The 25,722-nt window shown below is 38.3% G+C and overlaps 1 protein-coding gene across 2 annotated transcripts in view; it reads left to right on the forward strand.

The window, feature by feature from the left end:
* The window catches only part of LOC108396668 (pregnancy zone protein-like), a 47,600-nt gene extending 21,926 nt beyond the window's left edge, over positions 1-25,674 (forward strand). Inside the window, exons 14-36 of one of the 2 annotated variants that reach the window (XM_037008725.2) lie at positions 5,664-5,806; positions 7,731-7,880; positions 9,769-10,008; positions 11,219-11,318; positions 13,830-13,977; positions 14,360-14,588; positions 15,087-15,210; positions 15,407-15,528; positions 15,737-15,788; positions 17,742-17,825; positions 18,367-18,543; positions 18,831-18,918; positions 19,384-19,540; positions 19,919-19,993; positions 20,270-20,447; positions 20,894-21,117; positions 21,923-22,141; positions 22,287-22,417; positions 22,742-22,832; positions 23,519-23,587; positions 23,945-24,047; positions 24,800-24,841; positions 25,501-25,674. In XM_037008725.2, the coding sequence (XP_036864620.2) occupies positions 5,664-5,806; positions 7,731-7,880; positions 9,769-10,008; positions 11,219-11,318; positions 13,830-13,977; positions 14,360-14,588; positions 15,087-15,210; positions 15,407-15,528; positions 15,737-15,788; positions 17,742-17,825; positions 18,367-18,543; positions 18,831-18,918; positions 19,384-19,540; positions 19,919-19,993; positions 20,270-20,447; positions 20,894-21,117; positions 21,923-22,141; positions 22,287-22,417; positions 22,742-22,832; positions 23,519-23,587; positions 23,945-24,047; positions 24,800-24,841; positions 25,501-25,523 (2,969 nt within the window). In that variant the 3' untranslated portion in view covers positions 25,524-25,674. The remainder of the gene's footprint in view (positions 1-5,663; positions 5,807-7,730; positions 7,881-9,768; positions 10,009-11,218; positions 11,319-13,829; positions 13,978-14,359; positions 14,589-15,086; positions 15,211-15,406; positions 15,529-15,736; positions 15,789-17,741; positions 17,826-18,366; positions 18,544-18,830; positions 18,919-19,383; positions 19,541-19,918; positions 19,994-20,269; positions 20,448-20,893; positions 21,118-21,922; positions 22,142-22,286; positions 22,418-22,741; positions 22,833-23,518; positions 23,588-23,944; positions 24,048-24,799; positions 24,842-25,500) is intronic. The other variant, XM_037008726.2, reaches the window with a different exon arrangement.
* The last annotated feature ends 48 nt before the right edge of the window (positions 25,675-25,722 follow it).

The raw sequence follows: 25,722 nt of genomic DNA on the forward strand, positions 1-25,722 counted from the left end.
TTTTCCAGCTTGTTGGCATATAGGTTTTCATAGTAGTCTTTAATAATTCTTTGTATTTCTGTGGAGTCTGTCGTGATTTTTCCATTCTCATTTCTGATTATGTTGATTTGTGTTGATTCTCTTTTTCTCTTAGTAAGTTTGTCTAGAGGCTTATCTACTTTGTTTATTTTCTCAAAGAACCAGCTCTTTGTTTTGTTGATTTTTGCTATTGTTTTATTCTTCTCAATTTTGTTTATTTCTTCTCTGATCTTTATTATGTCCCTCCTTCTGCTGACTTTAGGCCTCATTTGTTCTTCTTTTTCCAGTTTTGATAATTGTGATGTTAGACTATTCATTTGGGATTGTTCTTCCTTCTTCAAGTGTGCCTGGATTGCTATATACTTTCCTCTTAAGACTGCTTTTGCTGCGTCCTACAGAAGTTGGGGCTTTGTGTTGTTGTTGTCATTTGTTTCTATATATTCCTTGATCTCTATTTTGATTTGTTCATTGATCCATTGATTATTTAGTAGCATGTTGTTAAGCCTCCATGTGTTTGTGAGCCTTTTTGTTTTCTTTGTAGAATTTATTTCTACTTTTATACCTTTGTGGTCTGAAAAATTGTTTGGTAGAATTTCAATATTTTGGAATTTACTGAGGCTCTTTCTGTGAGCTAGTATGTGGTCTATTCTGGAGAATGTTCCATGTGCACTTGAGAAGAATGTATATCCTGTTGCTTTTGGATGTAGAGTTCTATAGATGTCTATTAGGTCCATCTGTTCTAGTGTGTTGTTCAGTGCCTGTGTGTCCTTACTTATTTTCTGCCCGGTGGATCTCTCCTTTGGGGTGAGTGGTGTGTTGAAGTCTCCTAAAATGAATGCACTGCAGTCTATTTCGCCCTTTAGCTTTGTTAGTATTTGCTTCACATGCTGCTGCTCCTGTATTAGGTGCATATATATTTAGAATAGTTATATCCTCTTGTTGGACTGTGCCCTTTATCATTATGTAGTATCCTTCTTTATCTCTTGTTATTTTCTTTGTTTTGAAGTCTATTTTGTCTGATATTAGTACTGCAACCCCTGCTTTCTTCTCACTGTTGTTTGCCTGAAATATGTTTTTCCATCCCTTGACTTTTAGTCTGTGCTTCTCTTTGGGTTTAAGGTGAGTTTCTTGTAAGCAGCATATAGATGGGTCTTGCTTTTTTATCCATTCCATTACTCTGTGTCTTTTGATTGGTGCATTAAGTCCATTTACATTTAGGATGACTATTGAGAGATACGTACTTATTGCCATTGCAGGCTTTAGGTTCGTGGTTACCAAGGGTTCAAGGTTAGCTTCTTTAGTATCTTACTGCCTAACTTAGCTCGCTATTGAGCTGTTATATACACTGTCTGGAGATTCTTTTCTTCTCTCCGTTCTTATTCCTCCTCCTCCATTCTTCATATGTTGTGTGTTTTGTTCTGTGCTCTTTTTAGGAGTGCTCCCATCTAGAGCAGTCCCTGTAGGATGCCCTGTAGAGGTGGTTTGTGGGAAGCAAATTCCTTCAGCTTTTGCTTGTCTGGGAATTGTTTAATCCCACCATCATATTTAAATGATAGTCGTGCTGGATACAGTATCCTTGGTTCAAGTCCCTTCTGTTTCATTGCATTAAATATATCATACCATTCTCTTCTGGCCTGTAGGGTTTCTGTCGAGAAGTCTGATATTAGCCTGATGGGTTTTCCTTTATAGGTCACCTTTTTCTCTCTAGCTGCCTTTAAAACTCTTTCCTTGTCCTTGATTCTTGCCATTTTAATTATTATGTGTCTTGGTGTTGTCCTCCTTGGATCCTTTCTGTTGGGGGTTCTGTGTAATTCCATGTTCTGTTCGATTATTTCCTCCCCCAGTTTGGGGAAGTTTTCAGCAATTATTTCTTCAAAGAGACTTTCTATCCCTTTTCCTCTTTCTTCTTCTTCTGGTACCCCTATAATACGAATGTTATTCCTTTTGGTTTGGTCACATAGTTCTCTTAGTGTTGTTGCATTCCTGGAGATCCTTTTATCTCTCTCTATGTCAGCTTCTATACGTTCCTGTTCTCTGGTTTCTATTCCTTCAATGGCCTCTTGCATCTTATCCATTCTGCTTATAAATCCTTCCAGGGATAGTTTCACTTCTGTGATCTCCTTCCGGACATCTGTGATCTCCCTCTGGACTTCATCCCATTGCTCTTGCATTTTTCTCTGCATCTCATCCCATTGCTCTTGCATTTTTCTCTGCATCTCTGTCAGCATGTTCATGATTTTTATTTTGAATTCTTTTTCAGGAGGACTGGTTAGGTCTGTCTCCTTCTCAGGTGTTGTCTCTGTGATCTTTGTCTGCCTGTAGTTTTGCCTTTTCATGGTGATAGAGATAGTTTGCAGAGCTGGTACAAGTGACTGCTGGAAGAGTTTCCCTTCTTGTTGGTTTGTGGCCTTCCTCTCCTGGGAGAATAGTGACCTCTAGGGGCTTATGCTTGTCAGCCGTGCGCTGATAGGGCTTCTGCTACCTGCCCATTTGCTATGGAGTTTATCTCTGCTGTTGCTGTGGGTGTGGCCTGGCTGGGGCTGCTCCTCCAAAGTGGTGGAGCCCCATTGGTGGAGGACCGGCCAGGAGGCTATTTATCTCCGTAAGGGGCCTCTGTGTTCCCTTTTGCCCAGGGGGTTAGAGTGCCCAGAGATCCCCAGATTCCCTACCTCTGGTCTAAGTGTCCTGTCCTGCCCCTTTAAGGCTTCCAAAAAGCACTCTCCAAACCAAAACAACAACAGCAACAATGAAAGAGGAAAAAGAAAAAAAAAAAAGGAAAAAATGCGCGATTTTCTTTGTTCTCAGGCGCCAGTCCCAGGCACCCACCCACTGGTGCTGCCACCCTGCCTCCCTAGCACTGGGGTCCCCATCCCTCCAAGGCCTCCAAAAAACACTCGCCAAAAAAAAAAGGGAAAAACGCGTGACCCTCTCCGTCCCCAGGCGCTGGTCCCAGGCTCCCGCTCACCGGCCCTGCTGCCCTGCCTCCCTGGCACTGGAGTCCCTGTCCCCTAAGGCCTCCAAAAAGCACTCGCCAAAAAGAAAAAAAAGGGAGAAATGCGCGATTTTCTTTGTCCTCAGGCGCTGGTCCCAGGCATCTGCCCACCAGTCTTGCTGCCCTGCCTCCATGGTATTGGGGTCCCCGTCCCTCCAAGGCTTCCAAAAAGCACTCGCCTAAAAAAAAAAAAGGGAAAAACGCGCGATTTTCTTTGTCCCTAGGCGCCGGTCTCAGGCACCCACTCACCAGTCTTGCTGCCCTGTTTCACTGGTTTTGCGGTCCCTGTCCCTTTAAGGTTTCCAAAAAGCACTCACCAAAAAGAAAGAAAAATGGGAAAAACACGCGATTTTCTCCATCCTCACGCGCCAGTCTCAGGCACCCCCCCACCAGTCCCACCACCCTGCCTCCCTGGCATCCGGGTCACCATCCCTTTAAGGCTTCCAAAAAGCACTTGCCAAAAAAAAAGGGGAAAAATGCGCAATATTCTTTGTCCTCAGGCGCCGGTCCCAGGCACCTGCTCACCGGTCCTGCTGCCCTACCTCCCTAGCACCGGGGTCCCTGTCCCTTTAAGGCTTCTAAAAAGCACTCGCCAAAAAAAACCCGCTCCGGTTTCTTTCCACCCGCCCGGAGCCAGGGGGAGGGGTGCTGGGGTCCTGCCGGGCCGGGGCTTGTATCTTACCCCCTTCACAAGGCACTGGGTTCTTGCAGGTGTGGATGTGGTCTGGATGTTGTCCTGTGTCCTCTGGTCTCTATTTTAGGAAGAGTTTTCTTTGTTATATTTTCATAGATCTATGTGTTTTTGGGAGGAGATTTCCACTGCTCTGCTCACGCCGCCATCTTGGCTCCACCCCCAAGATGTTACTCTTTTTTAAGTGCTCTTCTGCTGTCCTGTTTGAACAAGTCCCATTCTTTCTTAAAAATCTGAATGGAAGAACTTAGAGATCATTAGTCCAGTTTCTTTATTTTGTAAGTAGGAAAACTAGTAGCCAGAACAATGTCTCAACTTGCTTGAGATTAAACTAGTGAGCCAAGAAGCATCCCCTCTCAGTTCTATTTGTCTAATTGCCCTTTATCTCTTTTTATTTAAATAGTTCAACACAACATGAAGCAAACATGAATATCCGTGAAGAAAAAAATATATCATTTAGAACTTTCCAAATGAAGTGGTTTTGATTAGTCAATGAATTCAGTTATTTACAACCTTTCTTTTATTAAATACTCATATAAAACTTGATTAAACATACCATTACAATTAACCATGAATTTTAGATTGTGCTCAAAATCTTAATTTGTTATTCTTTGAATTTTAAATTAACCTCCTACTAAATTTCTTCTAACTCCACATCCAGATGCAAACTTCCTTCTTTCTAGTCTTTTTGATTTTCAGTCCACATGAGGCTATCAAGGCTGTGATAAAGGTGCACTACTCTGGAACCCTACTCACTGTAGGTTCTCCTTAGGTCTATAAAATCTCTTACATACATAAAATTTCTCTTACGAAATGCTTTCTTATTGCTTAAAGAATTTAATTCATTCACTCAAATATAAAACATTCACACTCAATCTCCATTTAATCATTGAATTTTTATGGGATTGAACATTATACTGATTTTTCTAGAGCAGCTAAGTTTGTTCCTAATAGCATATCAAAAACCAAATTGCCTTGTAAAGCAATTTCTTCATAATTAGTTCATGTAATAGAGTTTAAATCCTATATGGATCGAGCACCTAAAGAGGTAAAGTGGGGGGAAAGGAAATGTCTCTCTCATTAAGAAAAAATATACTTCATTTTGTTTGATAACTATGCAAATGGTTGTTTTTCCATTTGTCTGTGACCTCCAGAAAACTCAGCACGAAATTTAAATACTCTAGTGTATAACCATTTTGTACAGTTTCTTAATAAAATTAATTCCTGTGTTTAACCCTGCTCCAGAAATCTACCCCTGTATCATTTCAGTATTTTAATTTCAAGTTTATTTTAAGCGTGCTGTTTTTGTGTATGTTTACCACAGGCTGACCTCAATCTTCCACAGATATAGGAAATCTATACTTTTTAAAGGATTTTATGGTATAAAGATCAAACCTAGAACATTCATTAGAAAATTAAGCAGGTACCTTATGTAAACTTATGTAATTCACACAGAAAGCAGCCACTAAGATAAATACATGGAATTCATTTATAAAAATCAAAGGTGCACCTTGATTTGTATGTGATTATTTGAACCTGTATCTCTACTCTATTGAAAATGCTCTGAAGGTAAAGCCTGTGTTGTATTCTTTGAATTGTCCTGTTGCATCTGATAAGAATTGCACTGATTTTGGTCATAGAGATAAAGATGTGTACAAGTTCTTCTCTCTTGACTCCTTTCTTAATCATTTTTAAAATTTGAAACTAGAGAATGCACTAAATGTTTTCTTCTACTGAAGGAGAGGAAAGGAACAGTTTAACCTACATCTTTAAGGAAAAAATGTCATTAGATCAGCTTATATTTATTGAACATACTACATGCACAATGATATAAATGAAAGGCTTTGTTGCTTCATATGCTCCGCATGGAAGAAAGTTAAATAATTGAGAACCTCTTCTTCACCAAATTGAGAATTCTTCCCTCCTCCTAATCTATTACCCTGAACTTCCTTTATTTTCCAGTGAGAGGGGTGTTTTCCTTCTCCTTCCAAGTGGACTCAGATATTGCTCCTACTGCCCAGTTGCTTGTTTATACTATTTTACCTAATGGAGAAATTGTTGCAGATACTGAGAGACTCAAGATTGAAAATTGTTTTGCCAATAAGGTAGGTGTTTGGTGTAAGCCCAGTCCTTTTACTCATCTCTTTTGAAGTGTGGAAAATAAGGAGATTATGTATATTTTGAAAACCTGCCATATAGTGGCATGCTCTTAGAACTTTCCTTCAAAGGACCTCTCTAGAGGGAGAGTGACTCCATGGCCTGGGAGGTCTGGTGGACTAGTCCAAAGCAAAAGGCTGTAAGCACAATTTGTTGTTAAGTTTCTTGTTTTACCTTAAAATTCATGTGGAATTCAAAATCTGTTCCATTATAAATAAGTGACAGTTTTAATTTTGAAATATTCTGTTCCCAAAATTTTGGATTAGAAATTATGTTTCACAAGGATATGTCAATTTTGTCCCATCACACTTTCCTGTCACACCTCCGTGTACTACTGCAGAAACTTATTGTGAATTTAATTCAGTCTGGTAATACAGAACAAGAGTATATGTATCCCATTTTGGAAACACAGCCTGGGCATTCTAATAATGACAATAACATAAAAATGTAGTGTAGTTGCAAATGGAGTCTTCTTATATTTCCAAAGAATATATAGCTGTAATGAGAAGTCTACTGAGATGTAAATAAGCTTTATCCCAACAAAATTTGATGCTATAATCTTAATGTTAAAATCAGAATCTACCAACTTGAGATATCTTTTAAAAAATATACCTAGAAGGACTCTTCAACATGAATTCTTTGGAGAGTAAAATGATACACATTTGTAGTAAATGAACATTTCTGCAATGAGAACAACATTTAGATTATACTTTTTTTTTACTATATAATGATCTAATAAAAATGCATGGGGGATTCTGATATATATTTTCAATGCCATCTTACTAAACAATGTTATTAAACCCAGACAGATGTCCAAGAGCATCATTTCTTGTTCTGTTTGGTTGTTCTCACAGGAACCTAGAAGAGATTTCTACATCAGGCTTCTATACCTTTATTGCTAATCAGGGGTAGCTAGTCATTTGTTAAACCTCATAATGACCACGGTAAACTACAGCTTCCAGCACACTTTACTCATTCTAGCAGTGGTCTCTCTGGTGCAGAACATGACACGTCCTACGTAACATCATCAGCTCCCACACAGAGGCAGAAGTCCATGGACATGGTATTCAATCACTTCATGTCAAATTTTAAATTATCATTGATCAGAGGTGAAAATAAGCTGTGAAAACATAAGGATAAAGATGAAGAGTTATGTAATATGTACAAAAAAGTTGACTACTTTTATTTACCACAAAAAGTTAGAAAAGAGAGCTATCAAACTGAAAAAATAAGTTAGACATCCTGGCAGAATGAAGGGAAAAAGATAAAGCGGAGGCTGAGAATGTGAGGCAAGATGTGAAGACAGTTGGAGATGTGTATTCCTTCAAACCAAAATACTGTAAATATTTTTTCAGTCGTGGGTGGGATACAGAAAAACTGTTTTCTACTCAAAACCTATATACCTCTTTCTTAACTTTTAACAGATTTAGCATACACACTAAATATTATGTAACAGTTTAAGTTGCCTGTCATTCTTAACTGGATAGAATTATTTGTTAAGGACAACAGTGATTAACACAGATAGATACAGACTCGGAGATTTCTTTTTTGGTTCTCCTATCAGTAAAACATCTTTATTTCCTAACCTATCCACTTCTTGGTTAATAGCATTTTCAGTTGATTATAACCCCAAATAGCTCACTTATTCATCTGATGTGGACATTCACAATTTTGATGGACTTAAATTTTCAAAAACTGAACACAAACCTGTTAAAAATAGAGTGCTCCATAAATAGTGTTTTCATAATACATTGAACGATTGATCAGACTATACCTGCATCTTGAGGATAAATCAATAAATTATTATTTTTCATATATGTGTATAGTGAGATTGTAGTACTTAGAACATGTGCTGCCATGTCCCCTTCACAGGTCAATCTGAGCTTCTCGTCAGCCCAGAGCCTGCCAGCTTCGAACATGAACCTTAAGGTCACAGCCACTCCGCACTCCCTCTGTGCTCTCCGGGCGGTAGACCAGAGTGTACTGCTGATGAAGCCTGAGGCCGAGCTCTCACCTCAATCAGTGAGTCCCTTTTAGGCCTGGATATCCGAAAATGCACCCATGATAAGTCCAGCTCTGGAAGTTGGAAGATATAGCTGCAAAGGACAAGGTTTTCAGAGTGTCAGGCATAATGTAGTAAGTTATATATGCATTGGAATTCAATTCAGCTCCACAAAAGACATTGCACAAAGGGCTTTACATATATCATCTCATTTCATTCTCTGTTACAATGCATTCTTAGGAGGGAGCCATCTTGCTCACCACTGCATTCCCTATTCCTAGCACAGGCACCTTATGTCTAAAAGATGCTCAACAACATTTTTAATGAATAATCATTCCTTAAGGTGGCTTTTTTTTTTACCTTAATTTTATGAGAAAAGAAAATACAGCTAGGATAGATTAAGGAGCTACAGAAAGGGTTTGCCAAGAACGTATTTTAAGGTGGAATTTGAATCAAATTTCATTCAATGCCACTTCTAATGTACCATATTTCAAAGCAGTAGGTGAAATGCCAGATTTTAAAGCTTTCCCTAAAATCCAGGCACTTACGCATTGGTTTTAAGTACAGACAAAAGAGAATTTCCATGCAAACTTGTCTTTTAAGAATATCTCTCATAATGAAGCACTTCCAAAAAGGCCTTATCGTCTACGGGCTTCATAATCCACTTACCTATTTAAGAAACATTCTCTGCAGTTTGACTATCGATCGGATGGATCCTGCTCTGGGAAAAGGTGTAATAGTGAACAATCAGACATGGTCTTTGACCAATTTAGACTTAGAGTTCTGTGAGGTGTTAAAACAAAGAACAAGCAACAAAAACATATAATGGTTCCAAATTTTGATAAGTATAGTAAAAGGAATAAACAAGATATTGAAATAATTTTTAAAAAAACATTTGAACAACTTTTGATATAGTGAGTAGGGGTGTCTTCTTAGATTGACAGGGGAAGGCAGACAAGGAATGAAACAACAGGCCCGAAGGTCTTGAGGTCAGAATAAGTCTAGAATGTTCTGAAAGGGAAAGGTAATGGCCTAACATGTACTGATGAGAGAAGAGGATGTAGAGGCTGTCAGTGGAATGGGCAGGAAGGAAGAGCATGACGAACTCTGTTAGCCTGGAAGTAGAGTTTAAGTTGATGTAAATGCAATGACAAATCACAGAAGCGTTTTAAAAAGAAGGGTGACAATTTAGATATTTTATTAAGAAGATCCTGTCTGCTGCCAGGACTATGACAGCAAGCAAGAAAGAATGCAAACAGGTAGAAGGGTATTGTAGTAGTTTAGTTAAGAGATGACCAGAACAAGATTAGAAGGTCTGCATAGAGTCCAGTGTGTTTAATGCCTGAGCAAATGACTGGCCAGGTAGGTGCCCTTACACTAGACTCTGCGCGAAACTGAACTGGAATTGATTTCTTTCTAAGTTGCCCCTGTACTAGTTTTTTCTCAAGCTATACGTGGTCCTAAAAGCGTAGACTAAAAACAAAATTGGTAATAACTTAATCATATAAAACAGGAAAAGGAAAATAATCAAATATTTACAGAAGTTATTTCTGGGTGATGAGTTTGTGAGTGGCTTTTATTCTCTCATGACACTCCTGTGTACTGTCTGTAATTTTTGCTTCCTCTCAAAAGTAGGCATTAGGGCTGGGAGACAGAAGACTTGGGTTTTATTCCTACTCAAGCAAAATGGGCTCTGAGAATTTGATCAATTAATTTTATTTCTATTAGTTTCTTTTGTACAACATGAGAATTAAACAAGACTGGACCTATAATATCTCCCTATGATTCCCTGTGTTGCTTTTATAATGCTGACATGGGAGGGGTGAAAATCTTTTAAATCCCAGATTGAACATTATCACACTTAAAATTAAAAAAAAAATTTTTTCCTTTGTTATCTCAATTTTGCAGGTTTATAATTTGCTATCAGTAGAGAGTGTCTTTAGTGGTAGATATGGAGGTTCCATGAATAAAGATGGTAAACAATGCATCAATGCAGAAGATATAACTTACAATGGAATCATTTACACACCAAAGCAGATCCTGGATGATGAAGATGTTTACAGTATCTTTGAGGTAATTCACCTTCCTGAAAACACAACCAAAACTGACTTCTTCCTGGATAATGAAGATGTTTATAGTATCTTTGAGGTAATTCACCTTCCTGGAAACACAACCAAAGTTGACTTCTAAGTCTTTGTTAAAATAGAGAAGAGTTTCTAAGCTCTAGAATATGATCCTAGCCAATTCCAAAAAAACAAAGCTATGATTAACAGAAAATATTGAGACCTCAGAGGCATAGAGAACTTTGTGTACATACACATATGGACTCATGAATTTCTCAGGTACTATAAACAGCATGTGATAAAATTGTAGGGCCCACACCTTAACCAAGTTGATCTGAAACCTAATTGCGACAATCATACTTCCCTCTCTGTGCTTCCCAGGGATTCCAGTATGTGCAAAAACAAAACAAAAAATTTTACATAGTGCTTCCAACATCCTTGGGAAAGTGAATACCTTATTGGCAGCCATCAGATCAATCATTCACACAATAAATAGATGTTGAATGAGTCAATGATTGCATATACACAGTCCAATAATTCAGTTATCACCTTGTATGTAGTAAAATTTCAGGAAAACTGGACTTAGACTTTCATGAAGAAAAGACTGATAATGCTTGGGGTAGAAATGTTAGCACGCTTTAGATACACTAGAGAAAACCTGCATCTTTAGGATTAACTATAACTGAGCAGAGTTGTAAAAAGCAGTTTATCCAGGTTGTGAGATTAATCTTTATCACTACCAAAAAGAACTAAAAACTCATTCTACCTTGAGGAAAACATGTCATTCTCATGACAGAGGTCTGCAGCTTAGCTGAGACCAATTTAAATCTCCCTCTGAAGCCTCCAGAATCATAAACCAGTCAGTAGTGGAGGGATTGAGGGAGGACTCTAGGCCATGAGGTGTGTGTGTGTGTGTGTGTGTGTGTGTGTGTGTGTGTGTATGAATTTATTTATTTATTTATATAAAATACTTGTTTGGGTGGGGAGGAAAATAGGAAAGAAATACAACGAAGGCTAAAATACTCAGTTTCCTGGATGCAAAAGTTAATTAAAGCGGCCTAAGCATGCAGCAAGCGAAATTCAAAAATAGGTATCAGAAGTGGATCCCAATCCCAACTTTCTGTGACTCAGTTTTCATATTTATAAAACAGCTCTTTTTCCTATTGTGTGGAATTTTCGTGATGATCCTATGAGCTATGTGTATAATAATAGTGAAAGTGTGATACAAATGTAAGAAAAGAGTCCAGTCTCAACAGTGGACTGCCAGTCTGCTTTACTAATTCAGTTTGTTCCAGTCCGCAGGATTAAATATTTTTACCAACTCGAAATCTCATAAGCCACATTTTTGTCAGCTGCCTCATCTATACCCTGGACCGCCTATGGCCTATTTGAGAGGTAAGAGTGATTATTTGTCTTCTAGGATAATAGAAGAAAAATGATGCTTTCCTGGGTTGGAATTGGGATAAAAAGCTATTTTTCTAAGTATTCAATGTTGTGACTATGCAGGAACTTCTTGGTAATTTTTCTTCCAATAAGATTTTTCCCTGAGAAATAAGATTTTTTTAAAAGTGATTATTGTTTCTGTCTCTCACCCTCTGAAATCAAAATTGACTACTTTTTTGTCTTAGCTTTCCATAGTGTTGCTTTGAAAAATCCTCCTTATCCATTGTGCATTCAATATCTAAATTAGTCAGGATAAGATAGATTATACTGCAGTAATAATCAAACCCCCACACCCCAGTGGCTAAGCACGTAACAGTGAATTTTTCACTCATACAAAAACTGCTTATGAGTCCAGTAGCTGTCCAGACCAGCTCCCTATCCATTAGTGAGTCAGAGATTCTCATTCCGCTTTCATCCTGTGACTCCACCATTCCCAGCGGGCCTTTCAAGGAAGGAGCAGTTTGCACATGACTTTTAGGGCCGGCAGTGGAAGTGGCATGTAACACATCTGCCCTGACTGCTAGGGAGGCAGAGAAATGGGAAGACTCCTCCAGGTATTGTCTCTGTCGTGTTCTTTTATGGAAATCAAAGTGGTCTTGATATACTGAATAAAACAGAATAATTCAACTTCAGGCAGAATCACTGCTAGCTTCTCTGTGTGTTTCAGGTATAAATAAGGAAATGTTAAAAAGATTCTACCTCTTGAGCAGTCTTTTCTGCAGCTCTCAGGCCTAAAGAAATTTCTCTCTGTGTGCTTGGATGTCACTTTCTAATAAGAAATGTGGTGGCACAAAGTGTTTTTTAAAAATAAGATAAATACGTTTTAATACGGCAGAAATTATTCGCCTGGGAAGACAAAGAATAAAGTTCTAGTTGAAAACAGATGTGAATAAGAAATGCTGTGTCAGAAAAAAAAATATTGTGCGGAAAGCAAAGGGACATGTCCTTGGACATGTTTCTCGTATGACATATGTGACTTTGGAAATTCACAGTCATTTAACTTTTTGGAGACTCAATTTTTTTCATATCTGAAGTCAGAGCAACAACACCAGAGTCACTGAGGTGTTGTGAGCATGAAATGAAAATATGTAATTACCATTCCATGGAGTACCATGTTTAAAGAAAACCTGAAAAGCACAGCCACTGTATTTTCATATTCCTCTTAATACCAACTGTGTATTTTTCTTTCTAGTCCTAAGAGAAAACATTGATGGAATGATCCAGAAAAACCTGAAAAATGTGCCATCATTACATATCCCAAATGCTCTGTAATACTATGTACAAATTTGGCATTTGGTGTTTGGCACCTACCCATTCTTTCCTTTTCATTTTCAGTTCCACCACTTTGGTCCTGTCCCTCATTATTTCATAATCAGATTACTTAAACAGCATGCTAATTGACCATCCTTGCCTCCGGTCTTTCTCCACTTCAGTCTGTCCTGTACACTGTGAAAGGCATACCATCCTTAAACATTGCTTTTATCATGTCCCTTATTTCTTATACACAGCCACGACAGAATTTATAGAATTATTGTACTTAAGGTTTTAAAAGACTGTATGCAACTCTATTATAATACCCTACATACCTATATTTACATATTTATACATATTATCTTTATATATCTTCTGATCTATGGAGTATCACCTTTTTTTAAATCCATCTACGTCCTGCATTAACAGATCTAATTTGTATGTCCTAACCTTCATGGTGCTTTATTACATAATTACACCTATATTTACTCACTAACTATACTCATTAACCATATTAAGCACACTCTCAAAATAGACATCTTACTCCATAGGGGTCCGTTTTTCATTTTCCCTTTGGAGCGTCCCCTCCGACCTCTGTGTAAATACACATAGAACCATTTCTTTGGAATATCTCTCCATTCTCCCCTGTTAGTCATCCTTCAATGATCATCTAAAGCTCTACTTTGCTAGTCTTTTCCGGCCAATCTGAAGTTCATTTCCTGTCTTTTATTGAGTCTCTGCTGTCTATAACACACACTTTACTATTTCCTGTTGTTTATGTCTCCAGATCTCATTCACTGTAAATAGTCTTTCCTGAAATCCTCTAGCTGTAGCTACTACTCATTCCTCTTGTTTGATTTTCATGTGGAGACACATGATCATCATTTCAGTGTGCAAGGAATATTTGGTTTGTAAATTGCTCTTTGATCTTCCCTTGACCAGTTGAATAATCTACTTAGGGGGAACTTCACGTGTTTTTCTCTCTACAGGAAAATACACCTATTCTAGACTATTTGAAGAAGCAAATAGGATTAAACTTCCGATAGGAAAAATAGATAAGTGAACAAAGTAACAAGCTGGGAGATTAAATTAGTCCAATAATAAACATTCCCTGAGCAAATGATCTTATTCTACTTGAGAAATAAGGCAATTATAAGAAATTAATGATAAAAATGAGATTTACGTGGGACCCTACATATTGTCTTTCCATAGTTCCACAAGCCTTACCCTTACAACATGGATTTGCTCAAGGAATGAATTATCCAATGACCACGAGAGAAGAATTGCTGGTGGTGGAAGTGAAAGAGATAGTCCGGAAGTATTTCCCGGAGACCTGGATCTGGGACTTGGTGCCCCTGGAGTAAGCTCTGTGTTGCCTGGCATTTAGTTTAGGAGATTCGAATCCTCCTCTTTGATTCTGGGGTTATCCTTGGTTCCCAATCCTTTCCATTGTGCTCCAGGACTTTCTGGCAAAAATTTAGGTTCATAGTTCATTTATTGCATAGCTAAATGATGCAAACTTTTTTCTAACTTGGTTCTGAGATACCTAAAATAATAGAATGCTGGAAGCCACCCTTGCCCCTAGAAAGGAAAGAAAAACTTTCAGGGACCTTACTAAGAATGCCAAGCCTTACATCACATTGAGCATTTACCACACCGGGTTACTAAGTTACCATGGTCTAAGATCAGCTATGGTTCCTGCTGAAAAGGGATTCGTTCACTCTCCTCTTTCCTTTCGCTAGTGTATCAGGTGGAAGTGAGCTGTCAGTGAAGGTCCCTGACACCATCACCGAATGGAAGGCCAGCGCGCTCTGCTTGTCTGGAACAACAGGGCTTGGCCTCTCCCCCATCACCTCTCTTCGAGTCTTCCAGCCCTTCTTCATCGAACTCACTCTGCCCTACTCTGCGGTGCGAGGAGAAGCCTTTACACTCAAAGCCACCGTGTTCAACTATCTGTCCCACTGCATCCGGGTAAGGGCACTTCTCTGGCAGTGAGCAGAAGTAGAAGAAACGAGCACTATTATCGTTCATTACCTAGGCCTTCTAGGCAACCTAATAGATCACAACTGAATATGATGTAGCCTAATTTTGGAATAGAATAGGGAATAAGAGCAAAGCTACCAAAGTAGTATGGTGAGGCTCATTTAGGAGTCTATACTGTCTGCATATTCCTAAATTCGGACATCACCTCCACTTGATCACTTCATTTTTTTCACTCTAAAGAAAGTATCTCTAGGCCCAAGACTAAATCCTTGGTATTTATCCTAATTCCGGCCAGTTTTTTTAAACATTGCCAACATCTTACTGCAAACATCTGAACTGCCAAGTGTTTGACAGGATGTACTGTGTTTAAACAATTCCTCAAAGCCTTTCATTAGTACGCAATGCTCCCTTAAGCCTCTTTCCCCTACTTACAGACCCTCTCTGTCTTTGTTCTTTCTCAAATTTGTGGATGGGTATGGGAGACAGGTCAGCATGCAGCTGGAGGCCTCTCCTGCCCTCTCGATCGTCCCACTGGAGGATAAAGAATCTCACTGTGTCTGTGGAAATGGGCAGAAAACTCTGTCCTGGGCTGTGACCCTAAAGTCACTGGGTAAGTGGTAAAGTTGTTGACAAATCCGACTTTTTGTGTTGTCATGATTTTCTTTCCACTCTGACCCAGGCACATGTTTTTTCTTCTCCATTAACAATGATTGATTGAAAGATTAGTTATGTGAGGAGTAACTTAAAAAGAATAAACCATTCCATATAGAATCACTGTTTAATGCCTCTAGAATCTTATTCCCCAGGAAAGGTGAATTTCACAGCTACTGCGGAAGCTCTGCAGTCTGAGGAACTGTGTGGTAATGAGATGCCCCAAGTCCCAGAGCTTGGACAGAAGGATATCGTGGTCAAGCCCTTATTAGTTGAGGTATGTGAGTTAATTTTTCTGAGTCTCAGAGGCCTTATTATGTACTGTGGCACTATCTCATATGACACTGTCATCTCATTCCCAAGAATATGGATGTATCCACAACTCAATTTTTCACTAACATTTTCTCTTCTACTTTAAAGCAATGGATTTTTCCCCTATCAATTCAGCATTACTTTACTTTTCTATTTTTTCTTTCAATACAAAGCCTGAAGGAATAGAAAGGGAGGAAACTTTCAACACACTCCTCTGTGCATCAGGTAAGTGCCAAAAATAGACCAAATTCTCATGTTAAGCCACTTGCCAAAGTATATAGTTGTAGAATGCCTTTTGGGGCAAGTTTTCCCTGAGAACAAAACTCTAGTATGCTCTCCCTTGTGTAAATCTAAGGACAGTTGATGAAGAAGAATCTTTTCCTGATAAAGGTGTAGAGAAGTTAAAAGATTTACCTAAAAGTTCTGGACTAATAATGAAGACTAAAGCTGTTAGCAATAGGACAGGATTCTTTTCAACACACCTGTGTTTCCCAAAGTTCTCCCTAAACAATTAAAAAGGTATTGAAATACCTGTGTGATAGCTCTACTATTCAATTCAATTAATAGCTTAAATGTACTCATATTTTTATTTAAGCAAGTTACTTTAAGAAGAATTTCAGGTCACTGACATGTATAGAAAACCAATATTTTACTAATACCATTAACACAATCATATAAAAATTACCATTAAAATATTCAACTCTGCGCCACCTAGAATCATCTTGAGGACACATCCCTTCTCTTCCCTGTATAAGCATCCCTTGGTAATCTCATCTAGCCACAGAACTTTAATAAAGACTTTATACTGGAGACCACAAAATTTACATCTTTGGTCTATTCCTCTTTCCGGAACTTAGACTCAAGTAAGTGTTCAAACTTCCCATTTATCTCCACTTACAGGCCTGCGGGTCCAGCAGGCTTCTCAAAACTAATGTGTTCAAAATGAACCTCTGCTGGTCCCCACAAAACTGTTCCCCTTACAATTTTCTCCATCTTCAATGATGGAAATTCTATTCTTCTACTTGCTGGAGGTCAAAACTTTGGAGTGATCCTTTGTTCTGGTCTTTCTCTTATATGCTACACTCAACCATTCTCAAATCTAGCTGGCTTCACCTTCAAATTAGATCCAAAATCTTCCTGCTTCTCACTATGCCCACTTCTATTTTCCTTCCTCTCCTGGACTATGGAATCACCTCCCGACTGCTCTCCTGATCACCTCCCTTGATCTCCTGTAGCAAGAGGATCAATTAATAGCTTAAGTGTACTCATATTTTTATTTAAACAGTTTTTGTTTATTTAAAGTTTATTTAAACTCATATTTTTATTTAAATCAATAAAATGATCTGATCATTTAAAGCATATTTCAGATCATGTCCCTCCTCTGTTCACACCTTCAAGAGTTTCCCATATTTCTCAGAGTTAAAACAAATGCTTGTGAAGTCACCTACAAACCCTCGCTTCCCCCATGACTCACCCTGCTCTGGCCTCTTAATCTGCTCTTGGAACACACCCAGCTTGCTTTAATCTCTGGAGTCTTTTCACTTTTAGTTCCTTTTTCCTGGAAGTCTCTCCTGCAGACATCTTACTCCGTGACTTACTTGAAGTTTCCAGTTACCTATGATTTTTTATCATTGAAATTTTTAGTGGGGAGCCCCCTCCCCCCACCCTGTGCTTCCTTCTTTGCCTTGTCTTAGTAGCTCACCCATGTAAATACTAACTCTGCTTTCATTTTCTCTACAGAATTTATCAGCATCTATCATACTAAATATTGTTATCTCAATGCTCCCATTAGAATGAAAACTTCAGGAAGTCAAGAAATTTGTTTTAAAACTTGCTGTATCATTGCACTTCAAATAGAACCTGGTAGATAACATGCACTTCATACATATTTATGGAATGAATGTGATTTTTGAAAAACACTAACAATAGAAATTCACATAAACACTGAAGAGAAGGAAGTATGTATACCATAAGCTACACACTTATAAGTAAATCTGTAGAGATTTAACACAAATATATCTGATTAATATGAACTTCACATGAGATAAATCATGGCTTTAGGAGAAACTTGGGTTGCATCAAAGAAGTAATGTAATGATCAAGAGAAATGAGAGGTTGGATCTTGATCAGGTAGAAGAAAATAATTCAAGCAATTTTTATATTTATCTTTTTTATTAGGAACTGGAGCATCTGAAAAGTTGTCACTAAAAGTTCCTTCAAATGTGGTTGAAGGATCTGCCAGAGCAACATACTCTGTTTTGGGTGAGTCTCCAGCCCCTGGTAAGTGGCTGTCTGCCTCCATAATTCTGGTGCATGCAGCCTCACCATCCATGGCTAATGAAGGCATTGACTTTGGGCATTGGATTGAGAGAAAAGTTCTCAGCTAAAGATTGTACTCTGTGTTAGTCAGAAAGGGGTTGAACAGACATGCTGCTATATATAATACTCGATTTACTCTAGAAAGTAAAAAGCCTCACCTCTCTGCACCCTCATCTCCAGGAGATTGACAGAGTTGTGATGCTTCCTAATAAATTTAAAAATAGTTGGTTTTTACCAGACATGTGGCTCGTTGGGTAAGACATATCCTGCCATTTGTTTTTTTTTCCTGTTTTTTTTCCATCTTTAAACCATTTACTTTAGTTTTCCTTAATTTTCTCTTTCCTTTCTATTTCTTGCTTTTCTTCACTTCTTATGCTTTCTTGTCCTCCCGCCCATGACTTTTCGCCTAGCCTGCAGTCTGTCTTCTTATGCAAACAGAAATTGGGTCTGCATTCCTCTCATTTTTTAAATCTTTCATTCCCAGGTGACATATTAGGCTCTGCAATGCAAAATCTTCAGAATCTTATCCAGATGCCCTATGGTTGTGGAGAGCAAAATATGGTCCTTTTTGTCCCTAACATCTATGTTCTGAACTATCTGAATGAGACACGGCAGCTGACAGACAAGATCAAGTCCAAAACCATCAGCTACCTTATCAGTGGTGAGAGATTACCCCAAAAGAAGAAACCCTAATCGATTCCCTAAATATCTCCTTCAGGGAACTCAAGTCACCATCCCTTTGGCTAAGATTTAATAACCATTGTTTTTGTGATAATCCTTTAAAATATCCCTCTATACAACCAGAAAATTCAATGGCATCATCGAGTCTTGGAGACATATTAATAAAGTAGTAATTTTCCTATGATTCCCCAGCAAGTTTTGAGGAAAAAACTGATTAATTCCCCATGTCTCTGCTATTTCTTAAATCTATGAAAACTTCCTCTACAGGGTACCAAAGACAGTTGAATTATAAGCACAGCGATGGTTCATACAGCACCTTTGGGGATCATGATGGCAGAAGTCAGGGAAACACTTGGTAAGACAATTATTTCCATATGCTCTCTATAGACCCAGGATATTTTAGAATTCCGGAAATAGCTGTTTTTTTCATGGAAATTTGTTATCCTTTAAAAACATATATATGTGTCATCATGCTGGGTAATCTCACCATTTCATCTATGAAAGCTCACCTGCTCTGGTAGATCCCAGTAAAATAAGGCAGAAAACAGCAGGTTTGGTGGTGGGAAAGCTTGGAGGCTCCAAGGAACATTTTATGAGAGAAAAAGTAGGAAGTATCAACTCTGGAGAAACCAATAAAGTTGAGAGACTTAAAAAAGAGATTCAGATGTTTACTGGACAAACACAAGTTTCCACATCCAAGTATCATTTCCTTACCAATTTCGTCCTCCGACTTGTGAAAAGCAATGTCTGGGGGCAGTTGTACAAGTGAGCTTTCAAAGTGAGATGGTCCTCATGTCTCAGTCTCTTCTTTGCTGGACAGGCTCACAGCATTTGTGCTCAAGTCCTTTGCTCAAGCCCGATCATACATCTTTGTGGAGGGATCACATATCACTAGTTCCCTCACCTGGCTCTCACAGCAGCAGAAGGAAAATGGTTGTTTCCGACGCTCCGGAACTCTGCTAAACAATGCGATCAAGGTGATGCCTTCAATTTTGTTCTGGTTCTTGAAGGTAGTGATATGCAAGAGCACTGATGCTCCTATTAGCCCCTCAAGTTCTAGGGACATAGTTTTGAGGAAGGGTGGCAGATTCTAAAGCTTCTGAAATCCAGCAATAAATTAGTTTTTTATTGAATGAAAATAGTATTTTAAAAACCCAATATATTACTAAAAGTGAAGGAAAGTGATTGGGGACAGATGGATGAATTTTAAGTTAGAAGAGCAAAGGGGAATGTCAGTAATACTGCACAAGAAAATATGTTTTCCAGTGGAGATGCCCCAGGGGAGAAGTAGAATTAGCCAGCTCTACCTGATGAATACTGGAGTGACCGAGTGTCTCTACCTCTGATCCATACAGGGTGGGGTAGATGATGAGGTGACCCTCTCTGCCTACATCACCATTGCTCTGCTGGAGGTTCCGCTGCCTGCCACTGTAGGTACCAGCACATTCCCTGCACTTCCCTCACAGGTGTAAGGAATAAAATCACAGAACTATGACTCTCTTGAGGAAAATGGGTTCTGATTTTTGTATTATTTAATTTTGGTATATTTTGCTGGAACTTAAAAGACTAGATCTTCATAGAAGATGCAGAGGAAATTGTTGGCTGGTCAGGACCAGGCTCACTGGGGTTTTTAAACTGAGCTTAGCCTGGGGACAGTTCATCAGCTTGGTTCTGCTTCTTCCTTTCTCCTTTCGTCTCCCACGTAGCACCCAGTTGTTCGCAATGCTCTATTCTGCCTGGAAAGAGCCTGGACCCCCACCTCAGAGAACCAAAGCAGTCTCGTCTACACGAAGGCATTACTGGCCTATGCCTTTGCCCTGGCAGGGAACCAGGCCAAGCGCAACGAGCTGCTTGAATCACTAGACAAAGAGGCGGTGAAAGAAGGTGAGAGCTGCTCCTGCAAAATTCACTTCCAAAAAATCACCAGTGAGTCAAAAGGGAGAGGACCTATTGAAGTCACATTTACCATGCTTATCTCACATTATTTTTATTATATTTTATATTATATGAATGAGAATAAAAACAATTATCATTGATCCAATACCTCAGTTCTCCAGGTAACATGGATCATTTTATCAGTGCACACATTACAGACTCTATACAGCCCAGCTTCTAATGTCACACAACTATGAAGCAAACATGGAAACACAATGGGATTTGCTGGAGCCTTAATTTACTTTCTTGGCAAAAATTTGCTTAATTGGGGATTATTTAATACTTCTTCTTCAATTACATCAATTCTTAGTGAGAGCTAATTAAAATGATCGTTCACGAGTTAGATTTTGCAACCATTCCCTAAGCTGAAGATGACACCTTTTTCTATTTCAAAGATGACTCAATCCACTGGCAACGTCCTGGGAAAGTTCCAGAAGTTCAGACCCTCTATTATCAACCCCGGGCTCCTTCTGTTGAAGTGGAGATGGCATCCTACTTGCTCCTCGCCTGTGCGACTGCCCAGCCTGCCCCATCTCCGGAGGACCTGTCTAAGGCTTCACGTATTGTGAAATGGATCACCAAACAACAAAACGCCAATGGGGGCTTCTCCTCCACTCAGGTCCGTGGAGAGACCCTAGGAAGAAAAATAAATACACTAATATATATGTAGACACAACTATATTCTAGGAGTTGAATAATTAATTGGATACTATTTCAAATTCCTGCCTTCTCCATTCCTCCATCACCAGAAGGGTTCCAGCCTCATGATTTTGTGTATGGATCATTGCTCTGTTCTCCGTACAGTCTCTCGTAGCTTCTCTCCTCAGTGGACCCTCGTAAGATTATTCCCCTGATAAAGTAAATCTTTTTTCTACCCGAAGACTAAAATTATCTAATATTTTACCTAAAGTATTTTCTCTCCCCAGTAAACATGAATATTTCTATCTAATTAGGCTGATCCCTTCACTTTTTCTGGGATTAGCTCCCTTTTCTGTGTTTTCACTTAGAGCATTTCCTGCCGCTGGTACTCCCTGATGGCTCTCTTCTGTTTATATAAACCTTTCTCATTATTCAGAGAAAATCTTCTTTATCACCTTCTTTATGGTCTTCTCTTACTATTCTGGCTCCAACGTCTTCTCCCTTCTCTGAATTTTTACAAATATTTTTACCTGATTTTATAAATTTTTGCAGTATTTGAGTCTTATTTCCATACGTATGTTGTAAACTACTTAAATAAGACATTTTCATTTCATACCTAGAATAGTTTGTGATTAGTGAGCAGGTCTGAATTGAATTGAAATTCAGTTAATGAACTGTGTTTATGGCTAAGTAACTCTTGAGAGAGAGTAGTGTTGATAGGGTTTACATCCAGTTTGATTTTGTTACCCTCCTCTCCAATGATTTCTGCACCCATCTTTTTTCAGGATACTGTGGTAGCTCTCCAAGCCCTCTCCAAATATGGAGCTGCAACTTTCACTAAAAGAGAGAAAGCAGCTACAGTTACTGTCAAAGCTTCAGAGAACTTCTCTGAAATATTCCAAGTAGATGAAGCCAATCGCCTATTGCTACAGGAGGTCCAGCTGCCGATGATTCCAGGGGAGTACAGCACAACAGTGTCAGGGTCAGGATGTGTGTACCTCCAGGTGAGACTACCAGGGTGTAGGGGTGCTGCAAAGGGGAGGAAAAGTCTCAAGAATTAGACTTGATTTTTAAAACAGAACGAAAAAAAATGTGCTAAGGGGGAGTATGAATCACGTAAAAGAGAGAGACTTTTTCCATTTGTTTCAGACATCCCTGAGATACAACATCCTGCCTCAGAAAGAAGAGGAAGTTCCATTCGCTCTGAAGATTGATGCTCTCCCGAAGAATTGTGAAGGCTCAGGTGCTCACAGGAAATTCCAGATTAACATCAGCATTAGGTAAATCCTAAATCACTACAGACCTTGGTAGAACATGGTGAAACTGATTATCCAAAGTCACATATGATGGATATTGAGAACTTGCAATATTTATTAACAAGAAAATTGTCTTCACTCTTACTGAGAATATGGCTTTGCCATGCCTGCAGAGAATGATGGGTTTTCTAAGCAGCCATGGGAGAGGCAAATAGAGCATAAGAAGAAGCTGAATGGTCGTTTAGGCATAAGAAACACTAGAAATAAAAGAGAAGGAGCAATTTCTGTCTTGACTGAGTTCCAAACGATTTTGTTCGAATGCCTTGTCCTTATGCCTTGACTTCATAGCTACACTGGCAAACGGCCCAGCTCCAACATGGTCATTGTTGACGTGAAGATGTTATCAGGCTTCATACCTGTGAAATCATCAGTGAAAAAGGTAAACCTGAAGTCCCCTGCAGGTAGCAAAGTCAGGATAAATGTGGACATGTGTGCTTGTCAATTTCATTTTATTGATTCCGTTTTCAAGAGGCTTATCCCTTAAACTTGCTTCTCTGGAGTATGTTTCCATCATTTCCATGATGGGTATCACAGTTATGTATAAGACATGACTCCTAAACATGATTAATAATGTTCCAGTGGGCCCTGAGACATCTAGGTATGTGGAATGTATTGAATTATCTTCCAACTATATATAAAAAGGAAAAAGGGGAGGGGGCAAATATAACATATATAGCACATATCATATATATATATATATATATATATATATATATATATATATATGTCCATGTATACATATACATGACATATTCTCCCTTTTTCTTTCATGTAAATGTGTATGTTATGTATGTACAAGATGTGTATATCATTGAACATGATATATGTGAGACATATACATAGAGAGAGAGAGGGGGGCTATATAGAGAGGGAGAGAAATTGAAAAAGGCTTCAATAAATATTACTATTATTATTATTGCTATCATTAGTACCATTATTCTTGAAGAAATCAAAATTAGCAGTTTTGATGTTTCTGAGCAGCCATTTATATCATCAATACCTGAAAACTGCTCTCAGTCTAAAATGTCCTCATCCACACCTCTGGCTTCTGTCCTTGGTCAACAGCTCCAAGAAATGCCTCAGATCGAAAGGACTGAAGTGAGCACCAACCACGTCCTGATTTACTTTGAAAAGGTGAGATTTTCTGTAACTCTGTTAGATCTTGGAGAACTGCTAGAGGTTCTAACCAACCAATCCAGATTCCAAATAGTGTTTTTCACATATACAGGCAAGGGGAGAGAAGCTAGTACACAGGGAAATGAAGTCTGGACTGGTCAACAAGGCTCAGTTTACTACATGGGACCACCCTTTTGGCCTCCTTTCATCTGTCACTGAGTGTGTTAATGCAAGTCTCAAAATGTCCCATTCTTTCTGTAGGTTTTGGTACAGATGGACAGCATAATTACATGGTTTGTTAATATTTTAAGACAGTATGGTAACTAGTAACTAGATTTAATCTTAGATTCCACTTCAGTTTTTCTGTCTCTCCAGCTAACCAATCAAGTCCTGAGTTTCTCCTTCTCAGTGGAACAGGACATCCAAGTAAAGAATTTAAAACCAGCTACCATAAAAGCCTATGATTATTATGAGACAGGTGAGTGGGATTCAGACATCCTGAGCTTTGAAACAATAAAAATGACTAACCTAGTAAAGAGTTGTCTTAACTAAAACAAAACTACACAATCTTTTAAGTGAGTTTATGGTCCCTAAATAATCACGTTCTTGATTATTAACTTCTCATGTGCCCCCTAAACAAGTTTTAGAACCATTCTTAAAAATTGATCCTAAAACAATAAGGAGATCCATTCTTTCTAAATGTCCCTGTAAAGTTGTTTGTGCTGAGTCATTCCAGAAAGACAAGAAAAGTAGCAATAACTTTAAATACCACATCTCATACTGATTTATGGCAGGGAGACCTAAGTTTGACCTGTTTTTGACTTGTGTCTTGCATAGTCTCCAAATTTGGGGGCACTTAGTAATATATCAGGAAATTCATTTGCTCATAACTTCGAACTAGAAACTTGCCAGCATCATAATATGCTTTTAGTGTTAAGACTATACTCCTTCTTAGATTTGAAGAATTGTTCAGAGAGGAAGGTCATCACCAATATGAAAAAGGGTTCTACATAGACAGTGGTGAAACCTTCCCCTCAGTTCCGTATCCAAGCCCAATTTTCTCTTACTCCCCCTTCATCAACTCCAAATGGGTTAGTACAGAAGTCATTTTCTTTGGCTCCCTGACTGTGCTTTATATGTTCTTCCATAGTTTACAAAATTTGCAATTAACTGCTCATATGCCTATTACTGAGTATCTTTACTCTCTGCCTCATCATTTTTTTGTTTCAGAGGAATTCACTATTAAAGAGTACAGTGCTCCCTGCAGTTCTGGTAATGTATATACAGTAAAACCTAATGCCAACATAAAATAAATAAACATCTGTTGTGTGCATAAGGCTGCTTCTTAAGTATATCTTTACCATATTACAAAAACCTGTGGTGTATCACTTATGAATTAAACTATGTTAAATGTGTTATAGACTTTTACAATACGAAAAGAAAATACAAGTAGCATATAATTACTGGTTATAGGTAATTACTGGTTATATATAGATACAAATTTTGGAGTTAGGGTGACTTGTTTGAAGATGAATTGGGGAATTTGACATATATAACACCTAAATCATCTAATATTTTGTTTACATTCTATACCTAATGATGATATGTTTATTACCCATGAGCTTTCCAGGAAATTTCTAAACTTACAATAGGTATGGGCAGGGAACTTTTTGCTGTAATTATCCACATAGCACAGCATTAGACATGTGATCTTCAAGACCTTCCTTAAGGCTGGTTGACAAGGTTCATCTTTAACAATATAACACTTGCTACAAGACCTTTGGTTTTCCACTCTAAAATATGAAAAAGCTGAGAGCAGCCCTATCATTAAGAATATATTAAGTTCAAATACTTATACTTGAAATATGAAAAATTATTCCTTTAGTGATCACAGAATTTCCCTAATATCTAACTTTTCTTTTACTGTTTAGAAGCTGAATATGGAAATGCCTAAAAATGGCAACTTATGGACCTCATCAAATGATCTTTTCCAGAAATGAAGAACAAACATTTATCAGAAAAGAAGATAGTGGGAGAAAGAAGGGACAGGAATTGGAAATGCATAAGTTTGTATGTTGAATAAATTTATGACATTTACAGCTCTATGTTTTCTATTGTTTTTTTATCAATATTTACCTTCTGAAATATGTATC

This window comes from Manis javanica, chromosome 15 (assembly GCF_040802235.1).
Source record: "Manis javanica isolate MJ-LG chromosome 15, MJ_LKY, whole genome shotgun sequence".
Classification (NCBI taxonomy): Eukaryota; Metazoa; Chordata; class Mammalia; order Pholidota; family Manidae; genus Manis; species Manis javanica.